Source organism: Tachypleus tridentatus, chromosome 4 (genome assembly GCF_004210375.1).
Source record: "Tachypleus tridentatus isolate NWPU-2018 chromosome 4, ASM421037v1, whole genome shotgun sequence".
Taxonomy (NCBI): Eukaryota; Metazoa; Arthropoda; class Merostomata; order Xiphosura; family Limulidae; genus Tachypleus; species Tachypleus tridentatus.
In genome coordinates this window covers 89,067,328-89,092,665 of record NC_134828.1, presented here as the reverse complement: position 1 = coordinate 89,092,665, position 25,338 = coordinate 89,067,328, and the positions used below count along the sequence as shown (strand labels likewise).

At 34.7% G+C, this 25,338-nt stretch overlaps 1 protein-coding gene across 3 annotated transcripts in view; it reads right to left on the bottom strand.

Annotated features, from left to right (window-relative positions):
* The window catches only part of LOC143249655 (adhesion G protein-coupled receptor L3-like), a 64,680-nt gene extending 46,745 nt beyond the window's left edge, over nucleotides 1-17,935 (bottom strand). For all 3 annotated transcript variants that reach the window (XM_076499910.1, XM_076499911.1, XM_076499912.1), the window contains exons 1-2: nucleotides 17,563-17,935; nucleotides 9,321-9,419 (exon numbers count right to left, since the gene is read on the bottom strand). In XM_076499910.1, coding sequence (XP_076356025.1) covers nucleotides 9,321-9,387 — 67 coding nt within the window. In that variant the 5' untranslated portion in view covers nucleotides 9,388-9,419; nucleotides 17,563-17,935. The remainder of the gene's footprint in view (nucleotides 1-9,320; nucleotides 9,420-17,562) is intronic.
* Between the last annotated feature and the right edge of the window lie 7,403 nt (nucleotides 17,936-25,338).

Sequence of the window (25,338 nt, the reverse complement as noted above, 5' to 3'; positions counted from 1 at the left end):
AAAACCCACAAATTTTCCTTTTTGAGCTTTGTAAGAGAAGATAGATAAAGCTTTTCCATTATTTTCTTTTGCAGCACCAAACGTTCCTTTGCATTCACTGATATCTTGCTGTTCAAATGATGTCTTCTAAAAGCCAAAACACGGTCCGTCAACCACAATACAGAATTGAATATGATACAAAAGGAAAAATGACATCAAAAGTGGATTGAAAATAAACCAAATCCACCGACGTGTGCGAAAACCATTCATCAATAACATCCCTAGTATAGGAAACACCTCTTTACCGTCAAAAAGAGTATCAAAAGAAAACTTGAAAGACAGTGAAGAAATAAGGAACTAGACATTAGAGTATAACACGTAGTAAAACTTTTAAAATAATATTTTATCTGTACGTATCAATACACTGTTAGCAAGTATACTAGTATCATATATCAAAAGCTCAAACATTAAAATGAAAAACTTGGTACTAGGGCTTATCTTATAGCTTTTGAAATACTATGTGAGTGGTTAATACTTTGAGATCAATCTTTTCTGCCTACGTTTATTCGGAGTGTAGTTTCAACTTGATATAAGACAAACGAACGCTGAGGCGTACACATACTCAAACACAAATAATATGTCCATTGTTACATTTCTTACCTATGAGATATGCGTATGCATATGTAGTAATATATACATATCCAAAATGAAAAATACATACACACATATTTGCAGGTGTGGACTTTCCGAGCATAGTTGGTCAATAGAAAAATATATCCAAAGCACTATCAGAATAACAGCAAAAAATAATAATTCATATGGATTGTATGAGGAATGTTCAGGTCTATCAAGAGAAACTTGTGAAGCATGTTCAGGTCCTCCAAGTGCGACTAACTTTTAACATATTCTGTTTAAAAAAATATGGAAATTATCTAAACGTCGTTTTCGGTACGGTTTATTATTATTCGTGATTGGTATAGGTGGCTCCTTCATAACCACTTGTTTACTTCCTCTGCTCGGTATTTTGTAGTTTTTTCACGATCTTCGATCTCTTTGTCGCCTCGGATTTAAACGTGATTCCCATCTCCTAAGCAGCAAGAGCTGTAAAAACTGAGATAAAGAGTTGGCCCCCTAGTGATTGCTAGTAGGGTATTTTTTTATAACTGAACTTACTAAACATAACTACTTTTCTCTCATGTTTATATGCATAATAAACTCAGGTCGGCTCACTCTACAAAAAGCAAAATAAATTTATATTCAATACAACTAGTTGAGGAACCTTACAGCTTGGAGAACATAGCCAACCTAAATATCTTAGTTATTACTTTACTATTCAACCCCTACATTTTGTGAGGTTTTTAGGAGGTAATTCACACCAAATTCGTTCAACGTACCTTTAAAAAGGATATTTGAAACCATCTTGCTGGGTATATTAAAATACTTTCAGGCTTTATACAGCGTTATTAGAGAGAGCATTCATGAGGTATACTAATTCTTCCAAATAGTTTTGATAATAAATGAAGTGCACAAAGAAATAAAAACGGACAAGCTTAGAAGCTATGGAAACAACTAGACACGCGAAGATCACAGAGAATAATGCATTCTTATAACACGTTGTTATATGCTTTGTCGGACATGCTTTGTAAGCTAGTAAAGAGAACAGAGGAAATATATCTTTTCGTATTTATGAAGCTTCATTTAGTATAAACAAAAACAATAGAAAATAGGAATATTTATCTCATATTTGTTCTAGTTTAAAACCATACACAAACAAAACTCTTGACTGCTACTTGATGAACGATCTACAAAGCAGATATTTACCAACTCGTGTTGATTACACCAATGGTTATGTGATCTGCTTTCTTCCCACGATTCTCAGTAAGAAGAAACAAGTTAACGCCTTCTACTCTCCACTCCAGTGAAGACAGTGAATAACTTTAACTATCATATGCCCTGGAAAATTATTTGTTGAAGTCATACGTAAGCATTCGATAACCTAGTAAAAATAAACAAACAGCAACCAAACAGATAACTGCTTTTTCGCAATTTCATTAAATAAAGTTACGTTTTGTGTCATAATTAATTATCAAAGACGTTACCGATGTATAATAAACTTTTAGAAATATTTTCTTACTATATAGTTTTCTCAATATATTTGTATGTTTTATAATTCATGAAACTAGAGATAACAAAGCTCGAGTATTTAAGCAAATACAAATCAGTCATTTGCTGGTTGAAAAATAAAAACCAAATGTTGAATATTGAGCTGTGAATGGGCCGAAATCAAGTAATCATGTCTGATGTAGATGGAAATTCTAGTGTATGTTTGACTTCATCTGTTGCATTCTTCTAGTTGTATTTCACTTATTAGAACGTTATGGATATTCTGTGTGGGTTTAAAATATTACAACCATTACTTAAAGAGAAAGCAATTGAATGAAAAATATTAATGAATAATTTCAAACAACTTTTAGGGTTTGTGTACATAAGCTGTTAGTCCAAATACACAACTAAAGTAGAATACACATATAATAAGTCTTCTTTATTGATATCTCTTTTAAATAAAGATATGAATAAAACATTTATACTCGTGAAATATTACGATATTTTTTAAACAATGCAATTACAGAAAGCGAAAGAGGGTCCATATTACATCGGATGTTTCAAACACACTGTTCTAACTTTACACCAAATTATTTATTATTGCAAAACAATGATATTTATATTATTTATTAATGCAAAAATATAATTGTTTCCCGATAATAAATAACTGATTTACAAGGTGTATCATTTTTATAAAGTAAAACTTATACAAGTTTTAATCTTACATATATTGTGAACTCTAATGTCTTTCCAACCGTTCGTCTGTCTCCCGTTTGGAAATGGCCCGGCATGGCCAGATGGGTTAAGGCGTTCGACTGGTAATTGAGGTCGCGAGTTCGAATCCCCCTCCCACCAAACATGCTGGCGGGAAAACAGACACGAATAATGTTTATGGCAAATTTTATTTTCCAAACGGGAAATTCTACACTAAATTGTTAGGAATTATTCCCATTATCCTAAACATTTCAAAATGTGACGTAACTGAAAAAATAAACATTTTGATTTACCACGAGTGAAATACTCAACAATTAGTTTTCGCTATGAGCGGTGTTATACGTAGCTCAGACTAATAGCTCTGAGTGAAATCAAGAGTGCAACACAATAAACCTTTTTAGAGTCCATGAAATAATTTCAACTAACTGATTAAACTAACCGTTTCCCTCACCGAGGACGGCTACTTTCCTAGATTAACGTAACCGTTTCTCTCACCGAGGACGGGTACTTTCCTAGATTAACTTAACCGTTTCCCTCACCGAGGACGGGTACTTTCCTAGATTAACCTAACCGTTTCCCTCACCGAGGACGGGTACTTTCCTAGATTAACCTAACCGTTCCCCTCACCGAGGACGGGTACTTTCCTAGATTAAGGTAGCCGTTTCCTTCACCGAGGACGGGTACTTTCCTAGATTAAGGTAACCGTTTCCCTCACCGAGGACGGGTACTTTCCTAGATTAAGGTAACCGTTTCCCTCACCGAGGACGGGTACTTTCCTAGATTAACCTAACCGTTTCCCTCACCGAGGACGGGTACTTTCCTAGATTAAGGTAACCGTTTCCCTCACCGAGGACGGGTACTTTCCTAGATTAAGGTAACCGTTTCCCTCACCGAAGACGGGTACTTTCCTAGATTAACTTAACCGTTTCCCTCACCGAGGACGGGTACTTTCCTAGATTAACGTAACCGTTTCCCTCACCGAGGACGGGTACTTTCCTAGATTAACTTAATCATTTTCTGCTACTGTGTGAAAGATAAAACTAGAATCGAATCCAACTGGAATTCATAAATCATTATATCTATAAACTAGTTAACAAAGGTCTGAAATTACATTTACTACCCATTCGTTTAATAAAAATAACTTTGTTAAACTGCTTCATTTAAGCTGTGTATCAATATTTGCACATATATATTTTAAATTATTAAAAGAATGATGGTGAATATCCGTTTTAAGATATCCCCCCCTCTTTTAAACAAACATGAGAGGAAATAAAAATTACTTTTTGTCACACTCTGTCGTTTCTACACAAAGAAACCATTCATAGCTTGGCTGTCATGGAATGCAATGTTACCGACTGCTTGACGAGTACTAAAACGAACCAATTCCGCCCTTCTCAAGTCAGGATGTTAGGATAACTATGACAAATAAACAGTTTTATATTATGCCCCTAGACCTTTGGTAATCTCCCTTTTATGCGACAGCTCTCTAAACAACTTCACGGACAGGGAAGATTAAGCTATTGGCTGTATTACATTACGACTGGTTTGTTTGTTTCTTCTTTGAATTTCGCGCAAAGCTACACGAGAGCTATCTGCGCTAGCCGTCCCTAATTTAGCAGTGTAAGACTAAAGGGAAGGCAATTAGTCATCACCACCCACCGCCAACTCGTGGGCTACTCTTTTACTAATGAAATAGTGGAATTAACCTTCACATTATAACGCCCCCACGGCGGAAAGGACAAGCATGTTTGGCGCGACGGGGATGCGAACTCACGGCCCTCAGATTACGAGTCGTACTCCTTAACCCACCTGGCTATGACGGGCCTTCATTACGAATGGATAAAAGTCATAAGAGAAGTTAGACAAGTAAGATTTTGTTTTTAGGATGGTGTATAAATTAAGATGTTTTTATAATATATGAAAGCAAAATGAGTTAATTGCCTTATGTATTTTGACTATTTGCTTCTTGGTTTTAAGTCACTAAGCAAGAATCCACGTAAAAGATCTGTGGAAGCTGTGTTCAGCTTATAAAATTTTGAATAGTTAGCCACATGCCACTGTCAAGTAAGGTAGCAATTATACATGTTGAAGGTAAAATCGAAAATACAAAACAAGTCAATACTGTCATATGAAACCAGAACAACTACAGGAACAAACGATAAACAGACAGGTAGAAATTGACATTGAATCTGGGAACTATTTATGAACAAACTTACCATCAACAAACAACATATAAATAACAAATAAAATCATAAATTCTGGATGAATATCTTCCATGGTAATAAAGAATTGCAGAACTAGACGGTTCATTCGACAACTGTAGCACAAGTTAGTACAACTAGACGGTTCATTCAACTACTGTGGTACAAGTTAGACTACAACTATCTGACGCAAATACTCGTGAAAATATTTATTTACGAAAACGTAAACTTGCCAAAGGGATCAGACAATAATTTATAGAGCAAAGTAAGTTAATATAGAAACTTCCAAACGATTCACACTTTAACATTTAAAGGTAAATATATTATAATATCATGCTTTCTGTATAACAGAACACTGAGTGAGAACGAAGTAATTCCAACAAACGAGCGAGGCTGAAGATAATTAGCCAATAAATCAGGTTTATGCAATACTATCAACATACTGGGAGTACACGCTATTCATCTGAACTGAAATCTCTAGCGCACGTAGTTTCACTACTGCTAATTAAGAAGAAAATTATAAAAAAACCGTTAAAGAATGGTTCGCCAATTTTGCGAACGTGACCAAAGTATGTCTACCACACAGTAGCAGTAAGTGTACTTTATCTTTCAAAATGACGTTTCATTTTCTCGCAACTAAAGACTTCAGACAGGTTGCTGTATATTTTCCAGAAAGTTTATTTGATTTGTTCCATTATCTTGCCGTCCATAAATTCTCTTACGAATGATCGTTTTGCTGCTTTCATTTTGAACACTGTTCGCTGCTTCAAGAATATATTGCTCTCTTTTGTTGGTGGAAACACTCTTTTCTGTCTCTTTGTTTTTAATTTTTTTACTCTGCTGTAGAACGTGCGTTGTAGTTCAATAATAGATGATAAGAACAGGATAGAATGATGAAACATGAGGGCGCGAAAAACGTTAAGTGAAGACAATATACTTTCTATGTAAATAGTTTGTCTAAATAACCCATAAAACAGAAATATTCAAGGTAGAGTGTCCTACAGGTATAAATGGATAAACATATTACTAACGTATTTTCTACACACAACAGATGCTTTTATTGCGTGTTATCGCTGCAGGTGTTAAGGTTGACAGTAAAACTGTAATTTTTCTCTTAATACTTAACAGAATCATGTTATTGGTTTTAAAAAGTTTACAAAATAGGAATGAACTTTTAAGTGCTAACATCGGCTCTGAAACAAAAACGATCAATCTCAAACCTCTGGATGTGAGAGTATTGTTCAAACATCTTATTTTGCCATCAATAGCAGCGTTCCAAACCAAGCTAAGAAACTTTATAAAATATATAATTCGCTCTGTGTTTTATGTTTTTATTAATTCACTAGTTTAAAATGTGAATAATTTCAAATATTCTCTCGTAATAATGATTAATGATTTTTTTAAAACTAAATTAATATTACATTTATTACAGAATCAGCTGGTGTAATATTATTCGAATACTAACCTAACAATAACCTTCAATAATTTGACTTAAAATGTGATACAGGTAGGATTTTTGTTAGACGTTCACATCTGACTTATTTTAACTAGTACCTGCATTTTTCTCGTAACGAAAAATTCCAGACTAAGTCCCCTTCCCCAGCGACACAGCGGTATGTCCGAGGACTTTTACTGCTAGAAACGGGGTTTTGATAACCGTGGTGATCAGATAGCCGTTCGTATAGCTTTCTGATTAATAACAAACAAAGGCAACAAACAAACTAAGTGATTTATAAGTTGGCCTTTTTATACTAGTGGTCATTATGCAAAAACGCTTATGCGATTAGCGAAGAGTAGAAATCTATATATATTAATTCCTTATGTGTCTTCATATTTGTCTCATGTATTGAACTCCAGCCAGTCTTGTTGTATTTAAGTTAGCGGCTACGGAGAGAACGTTTTTAGTCTAGAGTATCACAGCTGTTTGTTTGTTTTTGAATTTCGCGCAAAGCTACACGAGGACTATCTGAGCTAGCTGTCCCTAATTTAGCAGTGTAAGACTAGAAGAAAAGTAGATAGTCATTACCAACCACCGCTAACTGTTGAGTTGCTCTTTTACCAACGTATAGTGGGACTGACTGTAACATCATAACGCTTACGCGGAAGAAAGAGCGATCATGCTTGGTGTGACGGGGATTCGAACCCGTGAGTTAGTGATAGGTAGTATTGACTGACTCTATCCTTTGAACTAGGATAGGACATCGCAAATGATCCTCAAGTAGTTTGGTAGAGGGGCAGAACATGGTCAAGGGTTAGTGGACCGAATTGCGGGTCTCATTACCGATCGAAAAGAAACTCTACTCTGCACCTAGAAACCATTTCTTAGCTATAAGACTGGTGGTCAAGTCTCATTCTCCTGTCAAACAAGAGTAGTCAATAGCTCAAGAGTTGGCAATGGGTGCTGTTGACTAGTTGCCTTCCCTCTAGGCTTTGCACGAATATCTGAAAAACAAACAAATAAGGCGAAACATCGCACAATCGCGAAGACACCATATGTCTCAGGCAAGCTTCATTATTTAAAAAACAAAAAACGTTATTTTGTAATTTTAAAATTAAAAAACCTCCATCTAATAATTTTTAATACGTATTTTAACAATGAAACACTACATTATATAGTAATTTCATCGAAAATTACACAAAAATTCAAAATGATTGATTTCACATTATGTACTATGTTTGTGATTTTATTTTACCTAAGGAATAATGAAAACTACCAGCGAGTAAATTGAAAAGCATACAGAATATAAAAACAGGTGTTATGCCCCAATAAAATTAGAACATATAAAATGTCTCGCAGACCAGGCCTTGGCATGGCCAGGTGGGTTAAGGCGTTCGACTCGTAATCCGAGGGTTCGAATCCCCGTCGCACCAAATATGCTCGACCTTTCAGCCGTGGGGGCGTTATAATGTGACGGTCAATATCACTATTCGTTGGTAAAAGAGTAACCAAAGAGTTAACGGTGGGTGGTGATGACTAGCTGCCTTCCCTCCAGACTTACACTGACAAATTAGTGGCGGCTAGCGCAGATAGCCCTCGTTTAGCTTTGGGCGAAATTAAAAAAACAAACAAACAGTCTCGCAGACCAAGCTGCATTTCATGATCACAGTGATACGGTTTTATAAAATAGCATTAACGTAAAAATCAAAATCCTACTAAAAGTTCAATAACTAATGAAAACAGATACAAGTGTAAACTTTTGTATTTTAATGCGAACGTATTGTCACCCACTACCCATCCGCTTCATACTGATCTATTGCTTTGCACTAGTTTGGGGCTGAGAATGCGCTACAACAGTGACGGTTAAATCCTACTATTCGGTTAGGTTTGGTTCTTATCAGCATGAACGTATTGTTTTTCTGAGTCAGCTTTTGAAATTAGTTAATCCATGCGTTTCACCTCCATAAATCTATTGATTATATTATTTTTTTCTGATAAAATAAGAGAGAAACAAAACAAATAATACTGTTGAGATGCACCAAATTTGGAGTATTGAATAAAATAAATATACACATATATTTGTTATTTACGGTTAATAAATACGGTTTGTTGTTTGAATGTCGCGCAAAGCTACACGAGGACTATCTGCGCTAGCCGTCCACAGTTTACAAGTGTAAGACTAGAGGGAAAGCAGCTAGTCATCACCACCCGCCGCTAACTCTTGGGCTACTCTTTTACCAACGAATATTGGGGTTGACCGTCTCATATAACGCTCCTAGCCTAAAAGGGCGAGCATGTTTGGTGCAATGGGGATTCGAACTCGCGACCCTCAGTTTACGATTTGAGTGCCTTAACCGCCTGGACATGCCGGGACTGATACAACTTAGAAGTCTGTGCGACCAGTTGGTAAAAAGGAGTTGCGTGACACACAAACATAAACACATTAACTCTTATTATATAGATGTGCTATGAGCTATCACCATTGGCAAAATTCTGTTAATATCGTTTTTGATAAACATAAACCCTCCTGTCTGTTACCATTGATGTGCTAGCAATGGTTAACTGTTGGTAATAAGAATATCAAAAAGAAAATGTTCATTTATTTGTGTATTTTTGTATTTTGTATTCATGGTAAAACTAATAAAGATATAACTATCTATATATATATTTAAAACTATTGATTAAACGGAAACATTCAGTCAGCATCCTATATTCTTGTAATGCCCTCACAACTTAAGTACAGGAAACACATAGTGATATTTAAGAACACGAAACTGAGGCACTAAACATAGCGTGTTTTTTCTTCACCACAAAAAAAAATTCTAGTAAATTAGTCAAATGCGCAAAACAATAACAACAAAACGTTCGAACCACACCCAGCTTACCTCCTCTTCTGGTTGAGTCTGTGATGCTAAAGATAGAAAACAGTAGTAACAATAGTGTTGTTGTCATGTTTCTAATCTAGTACACAGGTGGCGTAATATCTGCAAAACAAAGAAAATGATTTAAAAAGTGATGTTTCAAAATTTACCGTAATTCACTAGAACAAATGGAAATACATATATATTTATAACCTTTTAGACTCAACTATATTTACTAGAATTAGCCGTTTTTGATTAAATAAACATAAAGTCAGGTGATTTGCGAACAAAATCTTTTGAAAACCACTGCCCTATGTTAATTTCATCCTTGTAAAACGCCGGGAAGTGAAAGAAACAAGTCGAGCTGATACACTAAAATCAGCTTATAACACATTACATTTGCTTTATTTTACAATGGAAAAAGCACTTATTTTTACTTGAGATTTTTCAAGTAAAAAACAGTTTACATATAATAAAAGTTTTCTTGAGGATATGTTTTCTACCGAAGATAATGAGTAAGACCAATCGTTATTTTTTGTTGCTGGGGTACATTGTAATGAAACAATACGCTTTAACTCCACGTGTCTTTGACAAAATACAGGGTGTATACAAGGCAAGTCATATTTTGTTTTCAATACCACAAAATCAAAATATAATTATATTGTGTATTATGAAATATGGATCGTGGCATTAGATATACTTTATCTGAGCTTTTCTTCTGAAAGTCTCGTAAAAAAACATTGTAACTGAATTTATCGAACAGTTCGTTTTTTCTAGAACTTTAAACCCTTTCCTCAGTGTGTTTATACCATAATGCGTGGTGATGTTGTATTTTACGACATCATGAAATTTGAACTACGCTACATACATAAAAATAATTTTTATTAATCACAAACCTCTTACTAATTATTCCCCTAGTGGCCGCGGGAATAGCTATACTTTTTCTTTTCAGTTATTTATTTGTTCCCTTTAAATCCGTTTTAGTAAACACCGAAAGTGTAGCTAACTAATGAACTTGCCCTCATGGTTTACATGCGACCAGTATATTGCAATTCGTCTACAAAACTAATAAAATATCTTGAAATACATAAATCTGATAGCACTAGAGAGAACACAGGTGTTGTCGATACGGTTACTGCTACCTATGTTAACGCCGTCTTTAACGAACAGTGAGTCCCAAATTATACCTACTTAGAAAAAACCGATAACTCATGTTAATGAACCAAACAGTGTAATTGGTAGGAAGTATCCAAGTACCCCTGCTGAACGCTGACCATAGAAACAGTTGGACAATATTCTTGTTCAAATACGGTAATAAAGGTTCAATCCCTCTCAAATCATGAATTAGACTTAACATTAACAAAGCTCGGTAATTTCTGCGAGAACTTCCTAATCAGTTCTTGTGACATGTCTACTATTGAAACAACTGAACTAGTAGTGCTGACAAAATTGATTATTATAGTCCGATATTTAAAATGGATCAGTTGGCTCTGTTTGTGTGGCGTATCTGATAAGGACATAAGTTTTGTTTGTTTTTGAATTTCGCGCAAAGCTACTCGAGGGCTGTCTGCGCTAGCCGTCCCTAATTTAGCAGTGTAAGACTAGAGAAAAGGCAGCTAGTCATCGCCACCACCGCCAACTTTTGGAATACTCTTTTACCAACAAATAGCGGGATTGACCGATACAATATAACGCCCCCACGGCTGAATGAGTGAGCAGGTTTGTTGCTATGCTTTTTTCTTCATGAAGCCAACAGGCTAAACCAGCGATGTCTTAACTATGTCTTTGAGAAACAGACAGTGCATGAAGATAAGACAGTAATTGTAATAAATATAAATAACTACATTTGTTTATTGCTGATTACTAATAAATACCTCGAAATAAACACACATGAAGAAAAAAAATTTAATAAAAAATATATTTGATAAAACGATGTCTTGGTTTAATGCTCCAACGGCTGATGGGCGAGCATGTTTGGTGTGAGAGAGATTCTAACCCGCAACCCTCGGTTTACGGGTCGAGAGTCTTAATCATCTGACCATGCCGGGCCAGAACATAAAGTATATAATGTATATGTAACTACATAAAAACTACGCGATGTAAAATAAAAAGCCTAACATCAAAGTAAATACTCTTTCGTAGTTAGTAATTTCGTACAATAAAGATACGTATCATTATGTCTTTCAGTTATAATGTTAGATATCTATAATAAAAGTTTTAACCGAACAAGTGTGTGTATTCCATAGAAAATGTCTTGAAGTTCTTTTTCCAAAACTGACAAAATTATGATATGCATGTTAGCTACTAGATGACTCTGTCTTCAAAGTATTGGGAATTATCAAATAATGTTTCAGGCGTCGGAAAGGTTTCTACATACCTTTGGCGATTGACTTTTCCTTCAATCGATTGAAACACGCCGTCAAATTAAAGTATGCATACAGTCAGTCACTTTTATACTTTACTTACAAATAAAAATACCTAATTGGTTTTTACTATTATGTTTAAAATGCTTCAAGTTTATTAATTTACATTAGAAAGTTGCTTGCGGCTGATACACTTACGATGGGAGGGAAGTAGGCATGCTATGAAATAAGCTAGTAACTAGGAATGAAAATACACCAGATGGAAGTTTTGTTTTGTCACAAACGAATAAAGGAGATACACGAAAACTTACAGCCATGAAATAAGCTAGTAATTGGAAATGAAAACATATTCTAGATAGATGTCTGTTTTCTCTCAAACTAATAAAAGCAAGTGTCTTCAACCACGAAACAGCCAAGTAACTTGAAATACAAGTGCACCACAAAAGTTACCAAAGCACGTGAACTGCTTTGTGAATGTAGCTGTTTACCACAAACCGTACCATCTCTTTGTTACAATTTGTTAACCTGATGCTTCAGTAAATAATATTCAATATTATAAGTTCACTTTCGTTTCTGTAGCAAATTAGGTACAGAGAACTGGCATTAATTCCACCTATAAGACCCTCGCTGTAATAGCGGTAAATCTACGGACTTACAGCGCAAAAATTCGGGATTATGTTCTATATGGTGGATACAGCATATAGATCAATGTGGCTTTGCTTTAAAACAAACCTAAGTTAAGAATACGTCAAGTGGTGATAGATGGAGATCGCGTGCCACATGCAGCTACTGACGGATAGATATCACAGTTTTTAAAAACTAAATATTCGGAACATTTTTCTTTCTAGTTTTGGATATAGTATTCCTTTCAGTAATATATTCGATGACCGTGTAATAAAGGCATTTTTATATACACGTCTAGTATGTTTTGTTACCTCTTGTTTCTTTCATTTGATATATGAAATAATAGTTCTTATTATGGATTTCCTTATCTATCTAAGACCACATACGTAATTAGCAATGGGTAGAAATATAACTTTAAACTATATTAAGTTGTAAAGCTTAACCCGCGATTAAAAGTGGCAGAGAAACGTAACAAAGCTTGTCGATTAGCAGCAGGTTAAACAAAATAACATTGATTGTTTATACCCTTGGGAAATATAGAACTATGCTCTAGATAATTTGTTTACGAACACTGCTTCAACAAAAGGATTAGTAAATGAAACTACATTTCAGTGTTTGACAAATCAGGTTTTCCCTGAAAAGCTTAAAGCATTGTACAATAGCTTAACTAGTAACTGATATGTGTAAGATATTTACATATAGCGTATTTTCAAATATGAAAGCTGTTGGCATGTCTGTTAGGTACTAATATTTAACACACATTTATCAACGTTTCTTCACATTTAACACAATCCTACATTAAAATTACGTAAAATTCAAATGTACCGTATGCGACTAGAAATATTAGATTCATACTGGATATATATATATATATATTTGCTAAATTGAGTAGAATATATGATGGAAAGAAATAATTGGTATACCAACCTGTCCCCGCTTCATGAAGACATAAGTATAACAAGCACTTGACAAAATGTGTCTAATCATTTTATTTCAACATCTGTATTTTTGTTGTTGTTTTTCTATATCAAGTTAACAGAATATTTTATCTCATATAATACTGCTTGATACTCGGTGTCAGTTTCTTTCAATCAATGTCTAATCTTATTAGGCAAATAAGAATTAGTTACATATATGGGGTCATCATATAATGAAGATTGTATATATATATATATATATACACACACATAATATACGTACATACACAGAATATATATATAGATATGCAATTTCAGTAATGTTGTACAATACCCACACGTATTAATCCAGCTTGTGCAAGAATCAATTTTCGTGACTAGTTATGTTATTCACGTGACGTAACAGATATCAACCTGTGTTACGAGGCGCCTGCCGTGTGATCACGTGCCCCCTGGACAGAAAACTTACACATAACAGCGGGATTACAAATCAAACATGACAACTGTCGATCAATTACGTTGACAGAAGGGTCAATTCAACAGCACGCTGGTATCGAGCGCTTTAAGTCCACGACAAAGTCCGGTCTTTCGTAATAATAACATGACATTTTGCAAAGCCCTGTCTTTCGTAATAATAACATGACATTTTGGTGGTTACTTTTCACTAACTCGGGACAGAAATAATAGGAAATATGAGAAGTGCTAAACAACATCGCACGGGGTGTAATGGTTATATCACGATATAGCAACTTGGTTTATGATACAGGAGGTGACTACACGTGTATCCCAACCCTGTTGTTCCCTGCTCCCTTTCAGCTTTCCTCTATATTGTTTCCTACGCAGAGAGCATGTGCAGTCGCAAAGGAACATTTATCAATATGTCAGACCCTCCCGTTTCAGGCCATCCAGTACAGCCTGCTTGAGTAAACACCCTACAAACATGATGAACACTTAGAATGAGAGTTAAAACTAATGGTTTCGTACATGGTTGATGCTACATTCAGGAGAAACCGACAGACCCTAAATCACATGGTTCATTCCGTCGTATAGTAATAAATATAATATTATTCCGTCATTTCAAATTAATATGATCCATTTTCACGCACCCACGTAGGGTGCTCTGTAAGGCTACGATAATTTTTTTTTTCATGTGGCATTTAGTAATGTTTAAACTTTTTCCTTGAAGAACAAGATTATGTTAACGTTCTGTCAACATATTTCAAGATTTATTTTTAACAGGTATCATAAGATGTCTGGTAAGACGCGTTTAATAATTACGGAATGAACAAATAAAAACATTTTTTTCTAAGAAAATGGCTGTCGAAATATCTATAATAAGTATTCCAGGTCAAGAAATTTCAATTTGTATTCCCAAACACTCGTTGCAGAAAAGCCCGACTTATCTACCTTCCCTGACTTTCTCATTTTGCTACGAATCACAATCAAATAGTAATTACAATTAAGTTCTATTAAGCTAAGGTTACGATTGTAACAACTGACAAAGTTACGTAGTACATAGTTTGAATAACCTAAAATAACATTTGCAAGATGCTCTTATCCTGATATCGCTGTAAACATCCTACCATAAATATTCGCTTCTCAGAACTTAGAATTTTGCCGTTTGAAACTGGCTATGAACACTCTCATAAATCTAGTTTTCAAATTTTTTTTTACCTGAATATAACTGTTTAGTTCCAGCAATCTCAACATGAAGAAGGCTATAATCACTGTAACAATAAACGAATGGTTGCACAATTCTATAGTTAATGGAATAACTCAACTTTAAGTTTACTCTGTTAACGTCACGACAATTGTTGTGTAATTTCAAAACAACATTTTGTATGAACTTCTAAATGGTTTCACTAAACTTTCAGTAACATCACAAATTTAAATAAAATTACATAAGATGACAAAACCGGAACATCTAAAACAATACAGTTGTTTTTAGAAAAGAGGGAATTAATAGTTATCTTGGAGCAAAAGTTGCTTTCCTTATGTGATATTGTAAAAAACACAGAAATACCCATAAAAAACTGTAAAGCATGAAGATTTTGTGAAGATTCATGCACAAAAGATGAAGTAGTGGCTAAAAATCACCCATAAAAAGAGCAAATTGCAAAACTGAAAATTTGTATGTACCTGTATACCAATATGGTGAAGATCTGTCCACACTCTGCAAAGTAGTTGTATGGACATACAACAGACAGTACTACTATATTTATATTGATTTATAGGCGACTTTTCGAATTATTGGTAGATATCTTAAAGCTCAATTATGAATATTAGTTACAAGTATATGGCTGAGAAGTCACTCTTCAGTGCTTTAAAACTTTATGGTGTTATGGATGGTGTTATTTTGCAATATTCTTATTAAAAATAACTTTTCTAAAGAAACAGTACAAACTTTGTTACATGAGAAAAAAGAAAAGATACCGCCATTTATATGGTGTACTTTTTGCTCCACAAGCAGCCGTGTACGCCACATTCCTTTACAGTACTTGGAATTACTTTGACTGGAACAATTATACGATGTGTACCGAGATATGTTGCAGCGGCTCTTTCATGACATCCTTAATGATACAAAATCCTGTACAGCAGACTGGCAGCACTGCCTAACTATTACACGTGTTATTTTCCTGGACAGATTTGTCATAAAAATGATATTTTTAAGCATGTGTTTAGAGTTTAGAACACATAACAAGCTAGATAGGTTTATTTCTCTGTACCTCCTTTAAAATGCATCTTAAATCAAAGGATTTTGATTTAAGTATTTTTTGCTTGTTTAAGTAAAACTAATTTTATAAACTAATACACGTTTATCATTTCAATTATACACTTAGCAAATTTGCCCTCGTAAACGTAAATGTCCTAAGAATTAGTTGTTTGTTTATTTTTACTGCAACTCATCAGTGGGCTGAATGCCTGCGATCTGTCTGTAGCGGGGAACCGAATCCCAAATTTTAGCGTTGGAAGTTCTTAAACTAACCTTACTGACACATCATAAATATCTTGATTACATTCTACATTTGAGTTGTTTAGAAGATCAGTTATTGAAATATAACTAATCTTTTTATGGTATTTAATCATACCATCAAATGGTCTTAATGCTTTAAGTAAGTGACACTTTAAATAAAGACTTGTTATAATTGGTATTTAGAAATATTAACAAACATAAACACAAATCCGTACACTTATGGATTGTATTAGAAACAGAAACATGACAACTTGTTTCACAAACTACTATAAAGTTCCAAACCAAGTCACGTCTCAGCAGCACAAATAAGTTAACACAGAGAAAGTCACCACGTTGGAGTTAAACGTGTAGAAATGAATTTTTCAGTAGTTAAGATTGCTGGCACAAAATCGCATTTGAGTTATATATTAAATTAATGAAATGATATTAATTTTGTGTAAGCCTTTTTTAAACATCAGTCTTTGCCTTTCTCAATAATTAAATCACGTTTGATGCTGTTTAACACGATTCTACACTGAAGTTTTCTTTATGAGTTATTATATCAGAACACCAGATGTAATAGAACTGTAAATTTGAAGAATGAATATTGTGAAAATAGTATTCTAGTAATAATATTGCTAAAATTTGGATTTTTCTACATTTGATGGTAACAGATGAACCATCCAAACTTTTTGCAATTTTATTTATTTTTATTAATTACAGTTATTAAATGTTTCTTTTTTTCTCTGTTAAAAGTAATACATGACTAATTCATAGTAGCAATATCGTATTTTATTACTACAGCTATATCAAATAGTTTACGCTGTCCCTCGCTGGTACAGCAGTAAGTCTACGGATTTACAGCGCTAAAATCCGGGGCTTGATTCCCCTCGGTGGACTCAACAGATAGTCAATGTGGCTTTACTATAAGGAAACACACATGCACAGTATACGCTACGTTGTGAAGACTCAAATCCGTTTATGGCAAGTTAAAATGATTGACTAAGTAGCTATAGCACTTAAATGTGTCTTATAGTTATATCTAATTTATGTATACTGTAAGATCTGAATTTCGAAAATTGATCACTCTTGATTATAAAGCCTGAAAATAATTCTTGAAAAATGTAATATATTTGAACAGTATATATAAATACATTTGATTTATTACCACATACGTGATCTCACGTCTTCTTGAAAGACATCGACCATTTGAGAAATATTTTTATGATTACACAAAGTTGTTCTGATAAATTCGTTGTTTTAATCTACCTTTTGTTTAACTGTTTTCTTAGTGATCCACCAACATATTGAAGAACTTAAAAGATTTTTGTAAGGACGTGTATTAAATACTGACTTGTATTGTTGTAGGAAAAGCTAATACCAAAGATAAAAGCATTAACTCGACTTACCTAACACAATAACAGCAAACAATGGTATTTCATAAGATCATCACAACAAAAGCCCCAAGCAGCCTCTCTGAGACGTCCTTATCAGTCTGTGGCGCCAATTTACAAAATGGATCATGGTATTGTTCTTCAATTGTAATGTTATATACTAGCATGCAAAACAACTAACATTAGCAGACTATCCTGCTAGTAACGCCAATCCTGGGGCCCTTATGTAAACGTTCTACTGCCCTATTGTTCAAGGAGAAGAATAAGCGAATAACTCAGCAGCACCGATTTGGTGCAAGTTTAGAGCAACATCAAGTTAAAGGATTACATGTAGAAACCACCTTCTGCTCGCTTGTTTCGCAACTTCACATTGCTGTTGTCGATCCTAAACTGTTGAGCGACACCGGCGAGCAGCCGATGAAACTTTCATCACAAGCAAATGACAACATCTACGTTTCTATTGGCTACAGGCGTGGGCTTCTGATAAAAGCGCCCTCCAAGTGAAGCTTTAATTACCGCTGGAGAGTCTTGAGTTCCATTGGCGATTTTCGTTTCTCAAAAACACCACAATTACTTTTATTATGAAAGATTTTGCTAAAAAAATGTCATAATTTTTTTCCAGTCATTCAGCTCGTTCTTATAAAAAATTAAGACACATTTCCTAAAGGCTTTGGTCAAATTACTTTAGTTGTATATCTGTTTGTTATATCGGAAACCTTCATAACGTTCTATCTAAAGCAAAGATTTTAAAAAGACTTCATAAATGTACTGATCATTTCCTTTCTCCACTGTAACGTACAATATACGGCTTGAAGAACGATGAAAACTGAAGGATTTCTCTAAATTTCAAAAACTTATTTTCTTTCTCGTGTCCGTTACATTTTAAAAATATAAATTAGTGAGTTCTGATATGGCGACACTTATTGAAAGATTTTGCTTTATTGCGTTGAAAGTTCCTGATACTAAGGTAATGAGTTTTTCTGATACTTTGGTTATGAGACTTTTTGATATTATGATAATCATAGTTTCTGATCTGTGGTATTGGTAGTTTTCAATACCAATGTGATACTGAATGTGATTAATCCGGAGAGGTTGTTGCAGCATTGAAATTTAGTGATTTTGGGCTTGTGAGAATTTTCTCATTATTTTGTGATTGAAAGCTTATGATATTGTGTTAAATACTATTTCTAATACTATATTAGTGAGAGCTTAAGATACTGCAGCGATGAATTTTATGATAGTATGCTATCGGAATAGATTTATACCACTATAATGATTTAAAGTTATAGTACTGCGACATTGAGTTTCTAGTGTTGTGACAATTAAAGTTTCTAATACTTAAAGTATCTGGTTTTTGGTATTAAACATTTAGGGTACCGCGGCGATGCTTAATTTGTGATACTTTATTCACCAAATTTGTTGTGAAGATTTGATGGGTCCACGCGGAGATATATGAACACTTACTGTTTCACATTTTATGTTTTACGGTTTTTATGGACGAGTTTTTATTTTTCTTAATAATTACATATAAAGGAAGCAATTTTTCATATTCTAAGATAGGCGTTCATTAATCTTAAATTTTTGTGACTTCCGTCCAGGAGACGAATAGTGAAGCTAGTAGCTAATATTATTATATTCAAAGTCTTGAATCATCTAGTGATGGGTGTTTCTGATACTGTGTCAATGAAAGCTCTGATTTTGTGTTAATAAAACGTTTTGGTACGAATTTAATGAGAGTTTGTAACCCTGTGCCGTAACGTATCTAATAACGTGATAATGATAATTTATAATAGTGTTGTAATCATATTTTTTAAATGTTTGCTATTGGAAGTTTTGAGATTAATTGTAAGAGGTTTTTAATATCAATATTCGGAGAATTTCCAACGTTGTAGTGACGAGAATTTCTGCTACTGTATAGTTTATAATGCTGAAATAATGACAGTTTCTGATTCTGTACTGTAGAAACATTCGATAGCACTGTTTTAATACGAGTATTTTACGTAATAATATTACAAGTATTGTGAAATATTGTAATAAGTTTCTGTTACTGCGTTGAATAGGGCTTCTGATGCATAGGTTTTGGTAACGTTGTTAAATTTTCTGGTTCTTTTGTACTGGGAATTTCAGTATTGTGATAAACAGAGATTCTGATACTGCGGTGTGGAACGTTGAGTACCATGTTATTGAGATTTTCTAGTTATAGAATTGTTATAATATCCTTAATCTAAGACTTCCATTATTTTAAATATAAATAATTTACATTTAATTTTTAGGTGTAATTAATACGTTTTCAACAAAAATATCTATATTATTGTAAAATGTGATGAAGAAAAGCTCACTTGAGATGTTCCTTATGCACCAGCTGTTTCACAGTAATTGTCTTCCAAGAAGTTTGGACAACGATTGGATTGTTACGGTGATTTGTGTCTTTTTTATCACACAGTATTTCAAAATAACTGGTTCCTGTGGGATAGAATAATTTTACCCTCCCTCCCTCTCACTATATAAAATTTCATCGTCTTATTATATGATGGAAATTACAAGTAAGTACATTTTATGGTCGAGAAGCTGTAGTCAACGAGAAGTGACCCAGATATTTACAGTTACTGCCCGGCGTTCGTCGACGTTTTTGAAAGAAATTTCTGGATCATATAGCACACAGAAAAAAAATATATAAATGTCACGTGATATTGCATATTGTGATTAATCACACCATGTATATAATAATGATGTTGCAAGTCCCTTGCTGCTCTCGTAATCACTTCCTTCATTGGTGAGCATATTCATTCTGATTATGTACTATTGCTTAAGACAGTACTTTCAATCATAACAAGCTTTTGCGATGGATAGCGAGGTAAATCTTGTGTTGCGTTTCTGTTTGAGGGTAACTGTGGCAATAAAGTAAAACACCTCTCCCCCTGCATTAGGGACTTTCTCTGTGGCAATAAAGTAAAACACCTCTCCCCCTGCATCAGGGACTTTCTCTGTGGCAATAACGTAAAACACATCTACCCCTGCATCAGGGACTTTCTCTGTGGCAATAACATAAAATACCTCTACCCCTGCATCAGGGACTTTCTCTGTGGCAATAACGGCACCTCTATCCCTGCATTAGGGACTTTCTCTGTGGCAATAAAATAAAACACCTCTACCCCTGCATCAGGGACTTTCTCTGTGGCAATAAAGTAAAATACCTCTACCCCTGCATCAGGGACTTCCTCTGTGGCAATAACGTAAAGCACCTCTACCCCTGCATCAGGGACTTTCTCTGTGGCAATAAAGTAAAACACCTCTCCCCCTGCAGGGACTTTCTCTGTGGCAATAAAGTAAAACACCTCTCCCCCTGCATCAGGGACTTTCTCTGTGGCAATAACGTAAAACACATCTACCCCTGCATCAGGGACTTTCTCTGTGGCAATAACATAAAATACCTCTACCCCTGCATCAGGGACTTTCTCTGTGGCAATAACGTAAAGCACCTCTATCCCTGCATTAGGGACTTTCTCTGTGGCAATAAAATAAAACACCTCTACCCCTGCATCAGGGACTTTCTCTGTGGCAATAAAGTAAAATACCTCTACCCCTGCATCAGGGACTTCCTCTGTGGCAATAACGTAAAGCACCTCTACCCCTGCATCAGGGACTTTCTCTGTGGCAATAAAGTAAAACACTTCTACCCCTGCATCAGGGACTTTCTCTGTGGCAATAAAATAAAACACCTCTACCCCTCCATCAGGGACTTTCTTTGTGGCAATAAAATAAAACACCTCTACCCCTGCATCAGGGACTTTCTCTGTGGCAATAAAGTAAAACACTTCTACCCCTGCATCAGGGACTTTCTCTGTGGCAATAAAGTAAAACACTTCTACCCCTGCATCAGGGACTTTCTGTGTGGCAATAAAATAAAACACCTCTACCCCTCCATCAGGGACTTTCTTTGTGGCAATAAAATAAAACACCTCTACCCCTGCATCAGGGACTTTCTCTGTGGCAATAAAGTAAAACACTTCTACCCCTGCATCAGGGACTTTCTCTGTGGCAATAAAGTAAAATACCTCTACCCCTGCATCAGGGACTTCCTCTGTGGCAATAACGTAAAGCACCTCTACCCCTGCATCAGGGACATTCTCTGTGGCAATAAAGTAAAATACCTTACCCCTGCATCAGGGACTTTCTCTGTGGTAATAAAGTAAAACACCTCTACCCCTGCATCAGGGACTTTCTTCAATGATTTCCTTGAAAACAATGTCCCGTGTAAAGAAGAAAGGAAATAATAATAATAGAAACAGAGAAGTTTGAGAAACGCAGTTATATTTTTTAATTAATACTTTATAAGATTTATATTTTCGCAAGAAACATTTACTGAATATAGTATTCGATCCAAAACCAATTAGTTAAAACGAATTAAATTTACATTACGCCGAAGTGAATTGAATGTGAATAAAGATAACTTAAAATCAATGTTAATCTAAGCTGAAAAAAGGAAATTAAAACTTGTGAAACATTTGAATGGCGGAAGAATAAAAACACTCATGACAAGTTCTCATCTTGAATCTCTTAGTGCTAACGACTATAACTCAAAAATAATAAAGTCCAAACCTAAAACCACCAATCTTTCGATGTACAAACAATCCCAGTGAAAAGGAATTGTTGAAAATAAAAGACCTAACCACACACCTCAGACAGTCTATAAGTAATATCACACTAAGAGAGTTTTGTCTATTTGTTTGTTTGTTTCAGATATTGGAGAAAAACTATAAAAAGGCTACCTCCCATAACTCTTCCCAACTTTATAGTGATGGGCTAGAGGATAAGCGGGAAGTAAATAGTACTCCCCTCAAACTTTGGGATTACTCTAATCGAATAGGGGGATTTGAATGTCACTCTTATAACGCCACAAAGTCGGGGGCGCAATTTTTGTGGTAATAGAACGCGAACCACACAATCTTAAGTTCACTCACGCTGGTCACAAGGCCACGCATGGTCCTCTAAGAAAGACTAAACAATATCTATATATAACTTCCAAAGAAAATAATTTCGAATTTCCTAGCAAGACAATGTATTAGACATTATCCCCCGAATTTGAAAAGTAAGCTGGTGAAGGAAAACTCACAACTGTGTCTCTCTCTTTTACATTAGACTTGTCCTAAAATCAACTGATTTAAACCTTAAAATTCAACTCAAAATGAGCACTTTAGTTCTTAAAATTCACGCACGAATATCACAGTATATTTCTTCGCATCCTAATTATATCATCTGTTATGTACACTTACATAATTTTACCAACGTACACTTTCAACGATTTCGAAACTGTATGCAAAGTATTTCATGTTAAATACATTCTTGACTATACTCTGTATTGTACAACTTCACTCATATTATAACAGGACATTAGAAAGAAAAACAACCATAAATCGAATTTTTTTATGCTTTGTTTGTTTTTTGAATTTCGCACAAAGCTACTCGAGGGCTATCTGTGCTAGCCGTTCCTAATTTAGTAGTGTAAGACTAGAGGGAAGGCAGCTAGTCATCACCACCCACCGCCAACTCTTGGGTTATTCTTTTATCAACGAATAGTGGGACTGACCATCACATTATAATGCCCACACGGCTGAAAGGGCGAGCATGTTTGGCGCGAAGGGGATGCGAATCCGCAACCCTTGGATTACGAGTTGCACGCCTTAACACGCTTTTTATGCTAAAAATGCAGTACAGAACTAATGACACCTCTATAATTCATGTCAAATTTTCGTAGTGAGATCCATATTCCCAATATAAAATGTACATCTGACCGCACCCAAGTAGCACAGCAGTGAGTATGCGGAATTATATTGCTACAAACCAAGTTTCGATACCTGTTGTGGGCAAAGCACAGATAGCCCTTGGTGTTACTTTGTGCTTAACGACAAGAATAGATCTTACTAGAATACATTATTTGTTTATCCTTTTAGAAAATCAGATATCTCAGTACAAAGACTCACTGCATTATTCAAATATTACCTTTTAACTCACTTAGTATAAAATATCATTGTGCAATATATAGTACAGCATAATAATTGAACCCGTAACTGAAAAAGGGTCTGTGTCATAACATTTAAAATAGCATATAATTTTTTTGAGAATACAGTAAAAGCTTGGCCTATATAATACATTTTAACATCTGTCACATAAGCCAGCTTTGTATGGGTAAAAAAAAAGTGTCATTCCGGAAAAGTTTGAGTTGTTTTGATTGGACACAAAAGAAAAGAAAAAAGACGGTTGGCAGTATTTTCGAGATCAGGTCGCTGACCTAGACCTATGACCTGACCCGAGACCAAGAGAGCCAACATAAAGAAGTTAACTTGTGAAGATAAAGTAAAACGTACTAGTTATGGAATATTCCTGAAATGTTCTAGATGTGGTTGAGAATGTGATGGTTTAAGTATAGCTATTAAGTTAAACAGTGGGTACAGGTCGAGTGAGAGAAGAACTTATTCGAAGATATCCCAATCGATTTGAAATACCAGATGAATATGAAATTTGTCAATTGAATTCTCTACTGACAACGAAACATAAAAACGACAACAACTGACACAATATTATCGTTATCTTCTTAAACTTGGATGAGAATCATGCATAAGAAATCATTAGTTTCAATGTGCTGAAGTTGAATCAGATGCACGATACATTACAAGATGGCGTCCCTAGAGATTTCCAGATTACAAATGTCGTTTCTGCAATGAAGAGTAAATATTAGAAGGACAGAGTAATTAACACCAAGTATGGTACCATCATAGTTTAATTAACACCAAGTATGGTACCATCATAGTTTAATTAACACCAAGTATGGTGCCATCATAGTTTAATTAACACCAAGTATGGTGCCATCATAGTTTAATTAACACCAAGTATGGTGCCATCATAGTTTAATTAACACCAAGTATGGTACCATCATAGTTTAATTAACACCAAGTATGGTACCATCATAGTTTAATTAACACCAAGTATGGTGCCATCATAGTTTAATTAACACCAAGTATGGTGCCATCATAGTTTAATTCGTATAGATTTTATCCCCACCACACCAAACATGCTCACCCTTTCAGTTACGGTCAATCCCAGTATTTGTTGGTAAAAGAGTAACCTAAGAGTTGGTAGTGGGTGGTGATTACTAGTTGCCTTCCCTCTAGTCTTAAACTGCAAAATTAGGGACTGCTAGCAAAGATAGCCCTCGTGTAGCTTTGCGCGAAATTCAAAAACAAACCAGTAGATTTCATCTTGTCAAATTTCTACTAACGTTCAGCTTCTTTTAATTTTAGAAGTTGTGCCGAACTTCATTCATCGAGTTTTATCGAAATAACCTTAATTCAAAGGTTCCGGAATAAATTCTCAGTTAAGCTTCCCAAGCTCAGTGCTAACGGAAACTGGGCTGGATCGTGTGGTAGGTGTTAAAACAATTTTCTATCACTTCAGATCTATACTTTGTGAATCGCAGCCTACATTACAAGCATTATAAAATGCAACACAATAAAAAAGCTAAACTCAATTTGAAAAAGAAAAGAACAGTATAGAGAGAAACATAAATCATACATAAGTCAAATAAAAGTGTATTTAAAATCAAACCAACGTGTCTAGAGGATTAGCTCAAAACAAAAAAAACAGAGAGAATTGAAATGAATAAGCTATGTATTAACACAACTTAAAGTGATAATAAATAAATATACAACTAATTAGTTTAGCTCAGTTTAATTAAAATCAAACTCGTAGAAAACACGCACCGTTAAGTAAAAATAATCAAAGTCAAGTAAACGT